At 33.1% G+C, this 18,147-nt stretch overlaps 3 protein-coding genes across 3 annotated transcripts; 1 reads left to right on the top strand and 2 right to left on the bottom strand.

Annotated features, from left to right (window-relative positions):
- Positions 1–4,411: 4,411 nt before the first annotated feature.
- LOC141711755 (putative alpha,alpha-trehalose-phosphate synthase [UDP-forming] 7) lies at positions 4,412–9,642 on the bottom strand. Its single transcript, XM_074514430.1, has 4 exons — positions 9,416–9,642; positions 7,106–9,198; positions 5,736–6,013; positions 4,412–4,974 (listed from the first exon to the last, which is right to left on the bottom strand). Exons 2-4 carry the CDS (start codon positions 9,091–9,093, stop codon positions 4,667–4,669), a joined length of 2,574 nt encoding a protein of 857 aa, XP_074370531.1. The 5' UTR covers positions 9,094–9,198; positions 9,416–9,642; the 3' UTR covers positions 4,412–4,666.
- Positions 9,643–11,084: 1,442 nt separating this feature from the next.
- LOC141711753 (ras-related protein Rab11D-like) lies at positions 11,085–15,390 on the top strand. The gene is made up of 2 exons (XM_074514428.1): positions 11,085–11,462; positions 14,777–15,390. Exons 1-2 carry the CDS (start codon positions 11,242–11,244, stop codon positions 15,210–15,212), a joined length of 657 nt encoding a protein of 218 aa, XP_074370529.1. The 5' UTR covers positions 11,085–11,241; the 3' UTR covers positions 15,213–15,390.
- Positions 15,382–17,443, bottom strand: LOC141711754 (putative WRKY transcription factor 65). The gene is made up of 3 exons (XM_074514429.1): positions 17,147–17,443; positions 16,915–17,031; positions 15,382–15,948 (listed from the first exon to the last, which is right to left on the bottom strand). Exons 1-3 carry the CDS (start codon positions 17,248–17,250, stop codon positions 15,531–15,533), a joined length of 639 nt encoding a protein of 212 aa, XP_074370530.1. The 5' UTR covers positions 17,251–17,443; the 3' UTR covers positions 15,382–15,530.
- Between the last annotated feature and the right edge of the window lie 704 nt (positions 17,444–18,147).

The raw sequence follows: 18,147 nt of genomic DNA, 5'->3' as shown, positions 1-18,147 counted from the left end.
CAGCTGTATACTCGTTTTTCTCCTTTGGTACGGTTTTTGCTGGCTGATCTGCAACTACAACTGAGAGCTTGCTTGGCTTATGTGGTCCTTCATTAATTCTGTCAAGGTATTCTGGATCTGTAGCTTCCAGAAACATAGCCATCCTCACTTTCCATATGGGATACTCAAAAGGTCTCAGCATGGGAACCCTAATAGTCTCATATCGACTGTGGATTTGAGTCTTTGGAGTTTCTTCAGTTTTGGTGGGCTTGGTTGGAGTTTGTTCTTCTTCAGACATGATTGTTTTGGATCTTTAATGTATATGTGTTAACAGATAGGCTCTGATACCACTTGTTAGGTCACACACACTGTAGAAGGGGGTTGAATACAGTGTATAATACAATCAAATCGAATTAAGAACACAAGTATGTAACAAAGAATAATCTTATTAATAAAACAGTATTGCAATGGAACCGTTCTCTCTCAGTGATGAACAAAGATCACGAGAGCTGTTAGGGTTACAATGAATAATATTCTCGATAATGATAACACATATAGTGTAAACTCTATGTCTGTGTTTATATACCACACAGTTACAAAATAATCTCTATTTGATATCAAATATAATTCTGTATCCTAAAATATATCAATTAGTTATCTTTTCCTCCAAGTCTTCTATTCTTCATAGAATTCTTCTCCATGCATATCTCTTCTTGTTTTAGTCTTGATCTTCTTTCCCTTCAATCAGCCGCCTTCCTTATCTGAAAGTCTTCTTAAGTCCTGATGTTATCTTCTGATGAATATCTTCTGATATCTTAAGTTCTGATAACTTAAATTCTGATATCTTAAGTTCTGACTTCAGTATAAGTACTGATTTCCAGTTAAGTCCTGATTTGTCCTGTTAGTTAAGATCTGAAAACTAAACATAAATCATTATTAGACATGATATCACAAATATATCTAACAGGAAATCTCAATGGCGGATGAAATTGTCTAGGTTGTCCCAGTCGTTGTTCCTTGAGGGATGTTGTTTCCGCTCCGTGTGTTCACCATGGTTGTTGTTGTTGTTCCCACATATGGTGCCAAATGTTATGGATAAAAAATTAGGGTGTATTTAAAACTGTGTTTATTACTAGGGTCCGTGTGCTTCAAGGCTCTATTTGACTGCTTTCGTATTTCGTAACTCAATCTGTCTTCACAAGATGCCTATGTAACTTATTGTGTGCTAAGGATCAAGTCAAAAACGTAGTTCTGATTTGTGGGGTGAGGCCCCTTATATAGGCATTAGATGCTTTGAATTGTATTAGGGTTAGGAGACTTGGTGGGCAAGTCTCAAATTTAGAATAGACTTTGGAGTCCTGGAATGCAGGAGATTGATCCCTTATATGAGGTTTCTTGGAGGCCAATCTTCAAGGAATTATACCCTTATTTGGACTCTACTTGTCAACTGATTTTACCCATATTATTAATTAATTACGAAATTAATTAATATTCAGGGTTTTGGGCCTTTTTAAATGAGTTTTATTTGCAACTCAAAAACAAGGTTTTAATTAATGCCACATTAATTATATAATAAGATCATGAGTTATTATAATATATACTAGCGTAAATGCCCGTGCGAGGCACGAGCCTGTATATATCGAAATATTATCTCGAGCGAACTTGCATCTATATAGAAATGATTTTTGAATACTAAAAAATGTTTATTTTTTTCTCTTATATCTTATATTTATATAACAATTATGTAATAATGATAATAAATTTTATAATTTAATTACATCTCGTAAAATTTAAATAAATAAAAAAGTGATGACATAAAGTTCATTACTGGATTGTCTTACTTCTTTTTCTTTTCATACATGCCGTCAACGTAAGATTAGACAACTTAAGTGGTGAGAGTTTACTTTCCGTTTGTCGTAGAGTTCGATTCTCGCTCATCCGAAAACTTTGAGATTGGATACTTATTGTAAAGTATATAAGCTTAATCACTAAAAAATCAAAACTATATTATTAAAACAAAAATATTTGAAACTTGTTTATAGAGATATGCATCGGGTCACTTCGGGGTCAAGAATTGTTATCCTCGCCCCCCAATCCACGAACTCACCTCGAATGGGGACTCTTTTCCTCTTTGATCCTCGCCCGAATGGTAATTCCCGCAAGGATTCGGAAACTAATTAAAAATAATAATTTTGTATTTTAATTATTTTTTGGATATAAAAAATCTACTAATTCATATTATACAAAAACATAAACTATATTATTAAAACAAAAATATTTGAAACTTGTTTATAGAGATATGCATCGGGTCAGTTCGGGGTCAAGAAGTGTTATCCCCGCCCCCAATCCACGAACTCGCCTCGAATGGGGATTCTTTTCCTCTTTGATCCCCGCCCGAATGGTAATTCCCGCAAGGATTCAGAAACTAATTAAAAATAATAATTTTGTATTTTAATTATTTTTTGGATATAAAAAATCTACTAATTCATATTATACAAAAACATTAATAATATCTCAATTTTTAATATCAAATCATATTAAAATTGATTTATAATTTAAAGAAATGACAAATTAAAAATTAAAAATATTTATTATACTACATTGTAAAAAAGTTGATCAAGAAAATTATAGATTATTATAAAAATATGATAATATTTTAAATCCTATTATATATACACACATCGTGAGTAAATTATATTAAATCATATGTATGGGTAAATTATCTTATATCTTAAATATAAATCATAACAATTAACAAAATAATTGATATAAATATATATAAATAATATACATATATTAAAGTTATATATATATATACACATATATATAAGTACGTGTGTGCGTATTTTTTTGTTTAAATAATAAAGTGATGGCAATTTTGAAATTTTATAGTATAACTATAATAACTAAATTAAAAACGGAGTGACATCAATAAATAACATAAATCAGTATTTAATTTAATCAAAAATTAAATTTATAAAAAGAGAATTTGATAAAAAGAGAGAATATGATTTATCTAATAAAAATTTTAAAATGAACTTAAAATATTATGTATCACATATGGTAGTGACATAAAAGTATTAAGTAGAAGGCATATGGTTCAATTGCTAGTGGATATACTGATTGTACTTATTTTTAACTAAAATTGTGTAAGAATGAAGGGCAAAATTGTAATTTCACAATCATTGAAATGGCTCAATTTAAGAATATTAAAATTAAGTCAAAATGTTATGTAGCACGTATGGTGGTAGTGACATAAAATTAATAAGTAGGAGGTAAGGGGTTCGTTTTCTCGTGGATATACTAATTGTACTCTTTTTTTACCTAAAATTGTGTAAGGGTGTCATTTTTATAAATTTTTAACATAAAAGCGCAAAATTGTAATTTCAAAACCATTAAAATGACTCAATTTGCCCCTAGTTCCTTTTTAATATATAGAACTATAATAACTAAATTAAAAAAAACATAGCGACATCAATAAATAATACAACTCAGTATTTTATTTACTCAAAAACTAAATTTAGAAAATGATAATTTGATAAAAAGAGAGAATATGGCTTATCAAATAAGAATTTTAAAATGAACTCAATTGTCATTAGCACATAAGGTAGTGACATGAAATTGATAATTAGTATGTAAGGGGTTCCATTCCTAGTATATACACTAATATTACTTATTTTTAACTATAATTATGTAATAATGACATTTTTATAATTTTTTAACATAAAAGGACAAAATTGTAATTTCACAATCATTAAAATGGCTCCATTTGCCCCTAGTCCCTTTTTAATATATAGAAGAGATATCTGAAAATAAATATAAAAATTATTGTACTATTTTAATAATACCTTAACATATATTTTAATCATAAATGATAATTTAGAAGATATCATAATCTTAATTTTTCCGTAATTATATCTATATTACCCGTTTCGTGATTTTACATTTAAACAATTTCAAAGTATATACATCCAAATGGGACATTAGTCAGATTGTTCAACTTCATCTCATTTTAGCGATAAATTTAGTAAGAAAAAGTTAAAATTATATAACTAGTAGAGAGAAAATCCTTGATCATTTGAGGAACATCAATTGCTGAAACCTAAAATTTAGTATCTACGATTTGTTTAATTTTTTATATTTCCTTGCATAAATACCAAGAGACTGTAATCTCCTGATGCAAAGATGGTCCGGTGTTTGTGTTTTCTCAACATAATAATATTGGTGAAAAAATTATTCAAGTAACATGTAACATTAAATATGCTATTTGTTTTAATCAAATCCATTTTTAATGAATACATGAAAAGAACCACCAATAAAAACTCGTCCCGGAACAATTGTAAGGAAAAAATTGCTAATGCTCAAATGAAGATAAGGTGCCAAGGACAATTTGAGCCAGCTTTTTTATGATCATAGTTAGCTTTGAAAACAATTAAGACAAAAATACTATACAGTTGGTTTTATTGCTTAAAAACCCAGCTACGGCAATTGCGATAACTAGATCCTACACATATTTGTTCTTCGTTAAAAACTAAAGTTGTCCGGAGGTGAGAACGCCAAGTATAAAGGGAAATGGGAAAAAAATGAAAATTAAACCTAAAACCAATAATCAAACAAGCGACACCACCAGGCATCAGCTGATGTCGAAAGTGACACCAATGTCGATTACACCACACAGAACTAAGTATTATGGAGAGATATCGTTCTCTGCATCGGATGAGTCGGGAGAATCAGTGGCTTCAGCAAGATTTTCCAGCATTAGTATAACTTCACTTGTGTCATCTAGATAGTACTTGGCTTTGCTAGGCTTTTGTCCAACTGTGCAGGCAAACACTGACGTGTTTGAAGAAAGAATATTTCCTGATATTGCGCTACCAATAATTTCAAACATGTCCTCATCTGATCGATCATCGCCAATGCAAAGCACAAAATCGGCCTGTTTCCCGTTTTCGCACATTGAAGTAAAGATTTTTTCCGCCACTAGACCTTTGGTGACTCCCTGCAAAAGAGAACATGAAGATAATGTTACAGGTCTCTAATTCATCGGAACCTGGATCCTCTTTCAGGCAGAAAAGAATCATTGCACGCAAGAGTAATGCTGCAAATAAGCAGGCAGCATTAATAATGAGACTGGACATTTCAAATCCAAAATTTTCCATCCAATATGACCCAAAAGAAATTATCTTTTATTTAGTTATTATTTTTATCTCAATTTTGACATCAATTTAAAAAGATTATAAATAGCAAGGCAATAAAAAAATTGTGAATTAAGATTTAAAGCAATCAATATAGAAACATAATTTTCAATTTATTTGTTTTTATGCAAAAGCTACATCAAATCAATAATAACATTTCAAAACCAGTCGCAAACATTAGGAAAATCATATAGAGTATGACATTTAACTTATGACCTAACAGCTAACACAAACATTATGAAAATTATAGAGAGTAAAACATTTAATATTTGACCTATCCCTTTAGAAGGTCTTGTCTCTATACATAGATCAACTCATCCCTTGTTGACTGGTATGATATATCATGCAAAGGGTTGCTCTTAGTTTTCCTTAAAGGACTAAAAACCTTAGATTCTCTGGACAAAACGGAACTGAAAAATCAATTATTTAATTTAGCAACACCGACTGATATTTTAAAAAAAACTAATAAACCCGAGCTTAATTTTTAAAAAAAATCAGCAAGGAAAAAATATCGCAGAGCAGCAAAATTACAACAGCAGCCATGAGGTTTGAGATTATAACTTGCCTGAGGTTTTACTTCAACAATGAACTGGCCACTCTTCACTTCAACTGGCTCATTAGCTAAAACACTCTCTAGATGATCTAACAACTCCTTTGCCTGAGAAAATCCAAATGCTGGATCTGCATCTTTGTACTGCCAAACTAAAGCACTTTCCTTAGTTTCAACAGAAGAACCATCTGTAGCCTCAGTATACAAGTTCAACACAGGTTTAGCCATATTCATCCAACTAAATTCAGTGCTTTGACCACATACTTCCCATTCTTCATCTTGCGACCGTCTAAAACGCATCACGAAGGACAATCCAATAGTAAGTTATGAAGGAGTAAATAAGAGCAAATGGGGAGAAGCAGACTCTTGCAGGCAATTTAAGACATATGATTCATATATATAGAAGAGAACTGTTATGTAATTTTATTCTAAACCAATACACAACAGATATAATCATGAGTTTATGCTCATCAGACATCAGATAAGGATTTTAACTATCCATGAAACACACTACATATCAAGAAGGTTTTATACGAACTTCCAGTCTTTGTAACAAGTACACAGAATTTCTGTCCCTGGACTTTGTTAATTAAGAGAATTTTCACATTTAGGAGTTTACCTCACAGCTCTTATTTAAAAATAAGAAGGTTATATAACACTTCAAAGTCTTAGTGCTTCCGAGGCCCCTTCGCATATTTTGTGTAAGCATACTCCAACGCATTTATACACATAACGGAGATTCAGCCAGTGTAATACTTTCAGAAAAAAATGTATATTTCTGGCCCCAGTAGCAAACTGTTAAATAGATGCTACCTCGGCCATAAGATCAATTTTTTAAAGTACTTCCTTTGTACCATAAAAGTGTTGCTTCAGGTTTGGCTACCTTATATATGGATTGTAGTCAACATTATTACCGTTGGTGAACACCAAAATACAGAGAGACAGATAAAATGTGTTGAAATTAAAATATTTAAAAAGTCATCAAGAATAAAAAATGATGGATCATTTTGACCATAATAGAACTACTATACCAACCAGCAACCATAGACCAAAGGGATACATAAAACATTCCTTTAGAGAGATAAAGAATACGAAATATATAAAATGCAGCATCATGATAATGCTAGGTTTATATTCCATACTTCATGTATTTATAGGAATACCCTAGTAACATACATTGAAATATTGAATAATTTTTTCAGCTCAGAATTCTACCCATAAAATTACAGACTTGGGTGCAACCAGCAATTTCTCACTTAAATTAATAAGAGTAAATACTTCTCCATAAACATAGAACATAAAGTTGAACGTAAAATTGTTACTTCACAACAAAAACCAAAATTTGTTATAACTTGGCAAGTTAAGGGAAAAAAAAGCTCACCTCATGAAGTAGCCATGTTCTGCTGCAATTCCAAGTTTCTTGCATGATGAAAATATCTTGCTTAAACTGTCCTTCCCTCTGCCGCTGACAATATATACCGTGTTGTTTGGATCCCCACAAAGTCTATTCAGAATTGAGATGACCTCACTGCTTGGAGTCTTTATAATAGAATTCTGCGGCATCATAGTACCATCATAGTCTAACAAGATGGCCCTTCTCTTGGCTTTAATATAGGCCGACACTATATTATCAATAGAAAGCTTTCTAAAATTCGGATCTAGCGAAACAACCCTAAACCCAAATCCCAGACCGATTCCCCAACATCTTTTCCTAAAATGATCAGCACAGGTCCTCTCCATATCTTGCATGAAGCTGCGTGACCAATAAGCTACATCATGGGTGCTTACAAAACGATAATGTTTTTCATGTCGCAACTGTTTTTCATAATCGGCCATGGATATTGCCTCATTCATGGCCTCTGCGGTTGATTCAACATTCCAGGGGTTGATCCGAATTGCCCCACTCAGCGATGGCGAACATCCAATAAATTCTGATATAACTAACATGCTCTTTTTTGGTCCACTGAGATCCGAACCTGATTCTGCGCCAGATATTCCTTGCCTACACACAATATATTCGTACGGGGTAAGGTTCATCCCATCACGGACTGCAGTGACGACAACACATTCAGCAATGCTGTAATAGGCAACCTTTTCACTAACAGATAAAGGCTTGTCAATAAAAACTATAGGTTCGTACCCTGACTTCCCATATTTTTCATTAATTCTCCTGCAGCTCTCCTGTATTTCAGCCTGCGTTTCCTCCAAATCAATCCCTTTACCTCTTACAGGATTAGCAATTTGGACCAGCACCGCTCTTCCTTGCCAGGAAGGATACTGTTTGAGCATTTGTTCCATTGCTAAGAGTTTCAAGTTAATACCTTTAAAAACATCCATGTCATCAACTCCAAGTAACACTGTCTTCCCTTCAAATTTTTGCCTGAGCTCCCCAACCCTCCACTCTTTATCAGCAAGTTTCATCACTGACTCAATCTGACCCATATGAATCCCAACTGGCATTATCTTTATTCCAACCGTTCTTCCAAAATATTCTAATCCTATGTAGCCCCGCTTTGATTGATACTCCAGACCTAACATCCTACTGCAACAGGAAAGGAAATGCCTAGCATAATCAAAAGTATGGAAACCAATAAGATCAGCATTGAGTAGAGCCTTTAAGATTTCTTCTCTAACAGGAAGAGTCCTGTAAATTTCAGAAGAAGGGAAAGGACTGTGAAGGAAAAACCCCATTCTCAATCGATTGAATCGACGCCTTAAGAAAGTTGGCAACACCATTAAATGATAATCATGAATCCAGACAAAATCATCTTCTGGATTTATCACCTCAATCACTTTCTGCGAAAACAACTTATTCGCTGCTACATAAGCTTCCCACATTGATCGATCAAACCGGTTTCCATGATCAGCAGTATACGGCAGCATATAATGAAAGACAGGCCATAACTGTTTTTTGCAAAAGCAGTCATAGAACTTCTCCAAAAGATTTGGCGGAAGAAAAGTAGCAACACATTTAAACCTCTCCAGCAGAACTTGGGCAACGTCATCCTGCTCTATTGGGTTAACATCCACATTTAACGACCCAACATAAAGGACTTCCATATCCTCAGGCAAACCATCCTTCAACCTAAATATTAATGAGTCCTCATCCCAACTAAAGCTCCAGCCTTTATTATCCGGCCTTCGCTTTGCTTTAAGTGGCAATTTATTTGCCACAACAATCATCCTATCTGAAGCAAGCGAAGACTGATTATCTGAACATACACTCTGTGCCTGGTCATCATCAAGCTCAGCAATACTCCCGGGGACCGTCATTGTCCTCGGAAGCCTCCTCCTCTCCCTCTCCCTTCCCATTATCGGGAAATTCCCAGACGCTAAATCTAAAAGATTGGTATACGATCTGGACATCATCTTTACTCAAATGTCTCTTACTCTCCTCTAGCAAACAAGAACTCTCCAACACACACAACCCAAGCCCACAATTCTTGATTTCTCGAAATAACCAAACACAATTATCTGCACATATAATAATACAACCCCCATTATCACCCAACATAATTGACCAAACATACAAAAGCATATAAAGATACACACAATATCTAATAAGACTACAAAACAATACCACTAAATAAAGAAACTACCCAATTCATAAAAAGTAAAAAACCTAACATTCAAATAATCAGATCCTAAAATTCACAACATATAAATCAAAGAAATGAAAAACAACACTAACCCTTTAGTGAGACTCAACAAAAGAACCAATCTTTATGTTCAAAACTGAATCTTTAAACATGAATTAGCAATTGATTTTCTAGGGTTTGAAAAGGGTTTGAACAGAAGATAATATGTAGGGTTTGTTTTATATAGATATAAAAAAGTTGTGTGTATATATACAAAGAAAGTCTTGGAATGAATATCCAAAATAACGCAGAGAAATAGTAGCAGTGGCTAGGCTAGTAGGCATTAATTAATTCTCCTCACCTTTTATTTACATCCAAACGCGGTCTTATTATACTAGTATATATCTAGAACAGCTCAACCTTATCTTTTATTTTACTTGTGTCATTAATACGCTGTTTTGGCCCACGTGTTCCCCACGTAGTACTGACAACGTTGATGAAGGCGCGTCATCAGCGCGTGTTTGGGTTGGTACGGATGTTGAAGATAGTGGGTTGATGACAGCTGGCATTGTCGGAACACGGTGTAAACCACATGCGCAATTTGACATTTTCTTTATTCCTGCACCTTTATTAATGTGAGGTAATTAATTTCTTATTATTATTGTGATTTTATAAATCAGCCAATTTCCAAAAATTGTCGAGTAAATTTATCAAAAATATTTGATCAATTTAATAAATTATTGATAAACAATTTAATATTTAAAAATTTATTCAAAGAATTATAAATTAATAATTAATCATTAAATTTCGATTTTCGAAATTTATAATCATGATTATTCTTTTTGTAAAAAAGAAAAGGGTTCGCACTTTTGAATTATTTGGGAATGGGTAAGGTATTGATATAGAGGATATCTCTATCATTTGCATTATTACAAGAAAGGAATCTACTTTTTGTTCATTTTCTATTTTTTCTTTTATTATTAAAAATTAATATACATGTCACACTCTCTTCCATGCATAAATATTATGATTTTATATCCAACTTGGGGCTTCACAAGTTAACTAATTACCCGTTTCATATGTCCCATATGAGGCAAATAGGATTACATGAATCATGATATGGTTTGGATATGTAAAAAGTTAGGAAATTTAAATTAATCATATTTTTAACCGTAGATGTAGGTTCTTTTATTTTAGTAAAGTGGAAAATATTTTGAAATTATTCTGTGAATAAATTGCCTAATAAGAATTTGGAACTTGTCTGGATCATTTTATATTTTTAAAATAGGTTTATAATTTTAAAATATTATAGATATGTATTTTTTTAATAGATATTTAAAAAATATTCATATTTTCAAAATTATTTTCAAAAATACGGTAAATGTTGTAAAATAAAGTTACAAGAATGTTAGTCGAAATTCCATATGAGATTGTAAATGTTATCTTAATGTTATATAGAAGATTGCAACATATTTTTAAAAATATTTTTTATAAATTGGATATTTTTGAAAAACCAATTTTTTTATTTGCTGTTGTAAGACAAATAGTCACAATTCACAAGTACCTGATTCTTAACATTATCCCCGTAGCATATATTACAAAAAGAATTTTGGATAGCACAATTTGTTTCATTTGAAATGGATTATCCCCTGCTCCTAATTTGATCCATACACCTTGGGTCAAAGTCAAAATTGGTTTGGGCATCATCTAGAACTGGACTTTGAAAACATACCGGCCCAAAAACAGTAGTCATATATAATCTGGGTCTTATTACATAACGCGCATGTAAAGCTGTCTTTAATGCATAAAAATATCATTACCAGGCTGTGTTACACAGTGAAACAGCATTATTGTACAGACCAAAAAAGACAAGTGATTGAGTTTCCGATACCAGCTAATCTAGCCTAGGAGCATAGGAGAGAAGCAGTGGAACAATAAGATGAGTGCTTACAGAACTGAAGATGAATATGATTACTTGTTCAAGCTTGTAATAATAGGTGATTCTGGTGTTGGTAAATCTAATCTTCTTTCCAGGTTTACTAGAAACGAGTTTAATCTTGAATCTAAGTCTACCATTGGTGTTGAGTTTGCTACCAAGTCTCTTGATTTTGATTCCAAGGTTATCAAAGCTCAAATCTGGGACACTGCTGGCCAAGAAAGGTACAATCTTTTTTTCTTTTTTTGCTTCTTGGTCTTTATTTTATACTGGTGTGTGTGTTTAATCTTTATGGTACATGGGTTTTTCTTTAATGTTGTAAAGTTTTGATCTTTTTTATATTTTAGTTGCTAATGTTGAATGGGTTGATTTTTTATGTACTTGTGATTTGTTTATGTGTTTTTTAATTGGGATTTTTGTTTTCTTGTTTGGAGGGGTGTTGTTTGGTGTGATGGATATAGTATACCTGCTACTTGATTGCATACTCGAATTCTTATAAGTTGACCTGAAGCTGATATATAGTGTGTTTCTAGATTGATCTTTATATGTAGCGTGATTGGTTCCTTGTAATTACTAAACAATATCAGAGCAAAACCAAGCTGCACTTTCTGGACTTTTTAGGACGATTTTGAAAGAGTATATGTTGTCCTTCTGGTGGAACGATTTGAGTCCTTGAAATTTGACTCACTTTGCTCAATTTGAGTTCCTCTGGTTGAACAATGTGAAAGAGTATCTTTTTGCTATTTTTGGTATGCTGCAATCACTTTGACCTCCATATTCTATTTTGTCGAACATTCATTCAAGTGACCTCCATATTCTATTTTGTCGAACATTCATTCAACACAATTTTACACCGGAAGTAACCTAAGTGCAAGGGTATTAAGGATGAAGAGAACATGAGAGTAATGACTTCCTAGTGTAGGACGTGCTAGTAAAATAGTTGAATATAAACAATTTCTCGTTGTAATGAGCCCTGCAGTGTTAGGAGGAATATTTGCGTTAAAAATCATTCCTTGTTCAAAACCAGATCCATTAGTATGAAGTTTGTGACCTCCAGTCCTCCACGAATTGCAAACCCAAAATTCATTATATGAAGTGTGCTCCCTGTGGAGTTGAGGGGTTTACCAGAACACAATTTCTAACTCCTAAGTCCCCTAATAAAGGTTCAACCACATATCGAAACTAGATTTTTAAAATAGTAGAAAAGTAAAAATATACATGTAGAAATACTTAGAGCCTTGAAAGTTTGTGCATACATGACAAATGGAAAATTATTTTCCATTAAATTACACTGAGACTTTAAATCTATTGTGTCGGTATATGGTTTGAACCTTTGTTACGGGACAAAGGTGTTTGCAATTATTAAACCCCTCTGTAATAAGAATTCAATATAAATAAGAATAAGGAGTCTTTATGTTGCCTTGCCGGGGACCTCGTTTCAAAAAAATCAGAACCCCGTCAAGGATTAAGCCTGAAAGAGGTAATTTATTGCTTTATTTAGTGTTACTATATGGTGAACTTTTGTTAAACATCAATTTTAAAGTATATCTCCAATTTAAAGGAATGATTTTTGTCAGCTACTTCAAGCACTAAATATTTGAGGTTTTCCATAGTCCCATAGCAATGGCTGATTGCAATGCTTATATTACTAGCGTGCAGCCGTGCCCACACACTAGGAAGTCATTACTTTATTGTTTCGTCTCGTCATCCTTGCCTGTACCAAATGGGTTATGTTATGTTAAATACTGTTTGGAATGGATATGTTTTGCTAAAAATAGAATCGTAAGGTCTAAATGAAGGTGGTATACCAAAGAAGTCAGTGGGCGACAGTGGCAAATTTTGTGCCTATTTTAATTATTATTGTTGATTATAACTTTAAGAGTATCTTTGTGATTCGCATTTGTGAATTTTGGAGACTAGGAAACATAAGAATCAAGGTACCTGTATTGAAACCCATTAATGTGTTTCATTAATCCTTGGTTTGGTTTCAGGCTGTTAGGGATTAATGCGATATTTTTAGCCTCTTTTTTTAAGGAAATTAATTTAGGACTCTTTAATATAGATTAATCCACCATAAGGACTATATATAATGAATAGTGAATAATCTTTTAAAGCCTCGTAAATAGCCCTTGAAGCTGTATGGGGTCTTTTGTAAACTCTTTCCATTGAATATGTGTTATTAGCCTAGCGGATATCCCTTGTCTTTGGTTACCAGATGTTGAGGGTTCGAGCCTTAGTGGGGGTAAATGTGTGCATGGTTATTTTGAAAGGAAAGAATCACATACATAAACTAGAATTTTGCGTAGTTATTAATGAACCTCAGTTTATACTGATTATGTTCAGAAATTATTTTATTGTTATGTGGGGAAGTACCCGGTTGCGAAGTGTTTGCCTTGACCAATGCTACTCCCATTGAGAACAAGGTAAAAACCACTTAATATCCCTCTATGTCTATGTTTGGCCTTAAAGCATTGTATTATAAAAATGTTCAAAATATATAACTGTAGCATCCTTTACCCAATTTTGCCCTCGTACCCGTGTCGACCGGACATGGCTGTGGATATAGGACCTGAGTCAGATCTTTCATATGAAAATAGGACACTTCAACTTCAAGTATCTAGTTCAAAATGATTTATAAGGCCTCACAACAACTTGTTTCTAGAGAGGGACATATATTACTATTTCCATGTCCTTTTGATTTACACTATGAATTTGACATAAAACAATTAAGCATGTCATTTTTTCTTGTAGAAGACGCTAAGTTACAAATGAAAAATATATAAAAAAGATTTTACTCATGTGAAGGCTATATGTTGAATTCCTGCACCCGTGTCCAATTTCGGACCCATATTCACGAAATCCTTTTTTTTTAGAAACTTGAAAGTCTGACACTTAGATCCACATGGACCACACCAGTGTCAGACACCCTTACACAAGTCCGGGTAACATCGACTATAGCTTCCACCACAATGAAATCAGGACTGCTGATGTTGCAACATGTAGATACTGAAGTGCTAGTGACGAAAGAAATTTTAGGTCAACTCCGTTTCTTAGTCTTTATTATGTTATACATGGTTACTGCCCTTTCTTTTAAAAGTAATGATTGTATTGGGTATTAGTATTAAAGCTAGGTCTTGGTGATTATATCAACCGTTCTGACTTCGGACTATTGCACTTGGATGTCTGCATAAGCATCTGTCTTCTTGTTTGAGTTGAGCCGTATTTTAGTTTTTTTTTAATGATCCTGGCAACAATATAGTGCTATGGTCTTCAATTCTGCTGCTACATGGTTTCATTTTTTTTTTCCTCCCACGGAATGACTACCATACTACTTGCTGGTTGACAGTATATATATATGTTCTTAAAAATTTGTAGCTTATCTAAATGATGAAGATGAATTTTACTTGGGTTCTAGAAACAATCAATCATCACGTAATAAATAATTAAGCAGAGCCCTCTTCTTCAAGGAGTTCAGAGTGGATTTCTTTTTACTATTTTTAATATATAACATATAATGTTCTTGTTTATGTTTTCTCAGATACCGTGCCATCACTAGTGCTTACTATCGGGGAGCTGTTGGTGCTTTACTTGTGTATGATGTCACTCGCCGAATATCATTCGAGAATGTTGAGCGTTGGTTGAAAGAGTTAAGAGATCACACAGACCAGAACATTGTAGTAATGCTTGTTGGCAACAAATCAGATCTCCGTCACCTTGTTGCTGTTTCAACTGAGGATGCAAAAGATCTAGCTGAGAGAGAGTCTTTATACTTCATGGAGACTTCTGCCCTAGAGGCCACCAATGTTGAAAATGCTTTCAATGAAGTTCTTACTCAGATATATCGTGTTGTAAGCAAAAAAGCGGTTGAAACTGGAGATGATGGAGCTGCTGCTTCCCTTCCATCCAGAGGACAGACAATCAATGTCAATGACGATTCATCTGTTTTCAAGAGATTTGGCTGCTGCTCAAGCTAAGGCCTTTGAGCTGGAAACTCATTATATTATATAATTGGCTTTGTTCATTATCTTGTCATCTACGATTTAGAATTCACAACAATGGAAAGAAATTTGTTATGACGACACTTTTTAGTAGGCAGGCACATGATATATTTGTATGAATACATCAGAAACAAGTATATACGGCTTTAGATGATTTGCTGTTATCAAGACTATTGAGTTCACATTTTCAGATATAATTGCGTAAAAATTCAAATTTCATTCAAGCTAATAATCATGTTTTGTGTATGCAATGAATATATACTATATGCACGTATGAACAAGAACATGCGTGAGCTAAGAAATTAGAGAACATCCAGGTAACTCGCCAAGGTCTGCAAACAAGGAATCCTCTTCATCTCCTCTTGTGAACATTAGCTTGGCTTCTGGTTCCATGCATCTGAAGTTTGCTGTTACAGGGATCTCTATTATGGCTGATGTTATGTTGGAAAAGTAACCAAACTCTGCGAAGAAGTCAGAGAAGTCCACATCTTCAGGTTCAAAGTCAGTCTGGTCTGCTAAAACTGCCAGTTGCAGTGGAGACTCTGGTGGAATGGTGGTTGTGTTTGTAGTGTTTGGGGAACTCTTGGTGGCACGGATGTGGTGGTTGTGTTCACTGACATATGTAATAACTACGACGGCAGGGTCTTTTCGGCTCCTCTCCACTTGTTTTCTTGCCGGACATCCTTTTGAACTGCTACACCTGTAGTATCCCCTATAAACATATGCAATTGAAATTATAGTAACTCGATGAATCAGGAAAAAGAAGTGATGGAAAAAGAGAGTAAAACATTTGGTTTCCTATATTATCTACAAAACGGAAAATGGTTAGAGAAAAGGCCAAAAATTAACAACCAAAACAAACACACATGCAAATTGCAACAGTGATGCAAAAAGAGAAGAAGACAGTGTGGGGGAGCCAGATTTTAGGACGGCATCAAGCCATCGAAGTACGGAAAAAGGTGCTAAGAATAGCACATTTTGTACTCTTAAAAAGTTTTCATGCATTTTGGATTAATTCTATCATAAAAGGCTATTTGTTGGAGCACTTGATTCATGATTGTACATTACTAGTCTAACATGTCATTTTTGTCAAATATTTGAGCCTTGTATCAGAAAAAATGAGTACGTATTCATGAAAAGTAGAACAGTACTTCTAAAAAATTAAATAAAAATTAGCCAAGTGAACTCGAAGCACCAAGTACATCTTTCATATTTTGAAGAAAGTGTGGGATTAAATTGCACAAACACAAATACTCAAAGTGTAAAATAAGATCTTCGATATGGAACTGACCATTTCAAGTTCAAATTGTTATTTTCATAAACTACATGTTTCAAGGTCTAAACAAACGTTGAAAAAATAGGAGGAAAATGTTTGTTTTGCAGCAAACAAAAGGAACCTTGTTATCATCAAATTTTTAACTATTGATAACTATACCAAAGCTAGCTACCTAACTAAGTAATCCTCCGTTGTCCCAAGTTCGACCCTTGCTTGAGAATTTCTTGCATATACTAATTTACTAATTTATAAGATTATAAGTCATATTTGTCAAAGAAAAAACTAACTAGGTAATTAGGGTAGAATTAATCCTGCTAGGTAATCTAAAATGCTAACAAAACTCCATACCGGTATGAATTTATAGTGATGTATAATAAAATATAGAAGTGACTAAGTGAGTACCTGGGATAAGGAGAACCTTTGATGGGTTTTTGGCCATATTTTCTCCAGGCCCAAGAATCGGCCGGTGGATAAATATCCGCATCAAACGCCACCGTCACCACTCTTTTCCCACCACTCCTGCATTACATTACATAAATTACACCGCCTTGATTATATTACACATATACTATATAACATGAGTAATTTAACAATATAAGTATTTAAAAGAACATGATTAATCTGGGTTACGTACCTTTTTGTGGGAAGTGGGGATCCCAAGTCAGTTTCCGAAGTAGTGTCGGAATCATCTTGATCATGGACTGTTGTTGTGTTCACATATCTACTTTGCTTCCTCATGTTATATGGAGTGTATGTTTAATGATAAACACACGGATTGGTATGTAAGAGGTCGGTCCCTGTAGAGTTTAGCTGCCGGAGAAGGGTTGGTAGGAGGTTCTACTCAATATTTGAGGGTTAAGCTTATTAAACCCAATTTCATAATGCTCCGTCTCTTGTTTGCTTTGTTATTATGTTTAGTACAGTGTGGGTTTCTAGGATGTCCAAAATGAAATTCATACTTCATAAATAAAAAACCAATAAACAATAACAATTTTATAATTAAATATATCATCTTCAAAGCGGATAATTGTAATTAATATATTATTTAAAAAATAATAATGTTCCTAAGGTCATCTCACCTAAATTTCCTGAGGTAAAAAAAATTTCTCAAATAAAAATATGAGGACATTATTGTAATTGTGGGAAATTATATACATTTATAAAAATATCATTAATATTTTATATTAAAAATCACATGTATCTCAGGTAATGTTCTGGAGGTAACCTCCGAAACATTGTTCTCCATTTTTAATATATGTTTGATTGTCTCGTATGAAAATTGACGATTTGATCTATTTTATATCTATTCGACTCGATTATTTTTATAAATGTCGTTTAACTTTTTATTATTATATTATCTCCATTTTTTAAAAAAAACTATGTATTCCCACTGTCCCATTGAATTTTATACATAATTTTTTGACACGCTTTTCAATATTCCTTTAAAACATAACTCCACAATATTTTTTAATTTTTTTTCTGAATAAAAGTTTTATGTTTAAATTTTTATTCAAAAAATAAATAAAAACATTATGAAATTGTACTTTATAAAAATCTCGAAATACGTGAAAATAGTACATGTATACAATCTACCAGAACGGAGGTAGTAATTAAATATAAAAAGATTCATATCCT

This window comes from Apium graveolens, chromosome 3 (genome assembly GCF_009905375.1).
Source record: "Apium graveolens cultivar Ventura chromosome 3, ASM990537v1, whole genome shotgun sequence".
Lineage (NCBI taxonomy): Eukaryota > Viridiplantae > Streptophyta > Magnoliopsida > Apiales > Apiaceae > Apium > Apium graveolens.
Note: the sequence above shows the minus strand (reverse complement) of the source record. Positions and strands in the feature narration are given on the sequence as shown.

Bases quoted from the DNA above. Each gene is read 5' to 3' on its own strand.
- LOC141711755 (XM_074514430.1), bottom strand. From the start codon at position 9,093: ATGATGTCCAGATCGTATACCAATCTTTTAGATTTAGCGTCTGGGAAT. The intron at 6,014-7,105 runs GTGAGCTTTTTT...GATGCGTTTTAG, and splicing joins GAACATGGCTACTTCATGAG to ACGGTCGCAAGATGAAGAAT. The intron at 4,975-5,735 runs GTTATAATCTCA...TTTTGCAGGGAG, and splicing joins TGAAGTAAAACCTCAGGCAA to TCACCAAAGGTCTAGTGGCG.
- LOC141711753 (XM_074514428.1), top strand. From the start codon at position 11,242: ATGAGTGCTTACAGAACTGAAGATGAATATGATTACTTGTTCAAGCTT. The intron at 11,463-14,776 runs GTACAATCTTTT...ATGTTTTCTCAG, and splicing joins GACACTGCTGGCCAAGAAAG to ATACCGTGCCATCACTAGTG.
- LOC141711754 (XM_074514429.1), bottom strand. From the start codon at position 17,250: ATGAGGAAGCAAAGTAGATATGTGAACACAACAACAGTCCATGATCAA. The intron at 17,032-17,146 runs GTACGTAACCCA...AATGTAATGCAG, and splicing joins TCCCCACTTCCCACAAAAAG to GAGTGGTGGGAAAAGAGTGG. The intron at 15,949-16,914 runs GTACTCACTTAG...ATATGTTTATAG, and splicing joins AAAGGTTCTCCTTATCCCAG to GGGATACTACAGGTGTAGCA.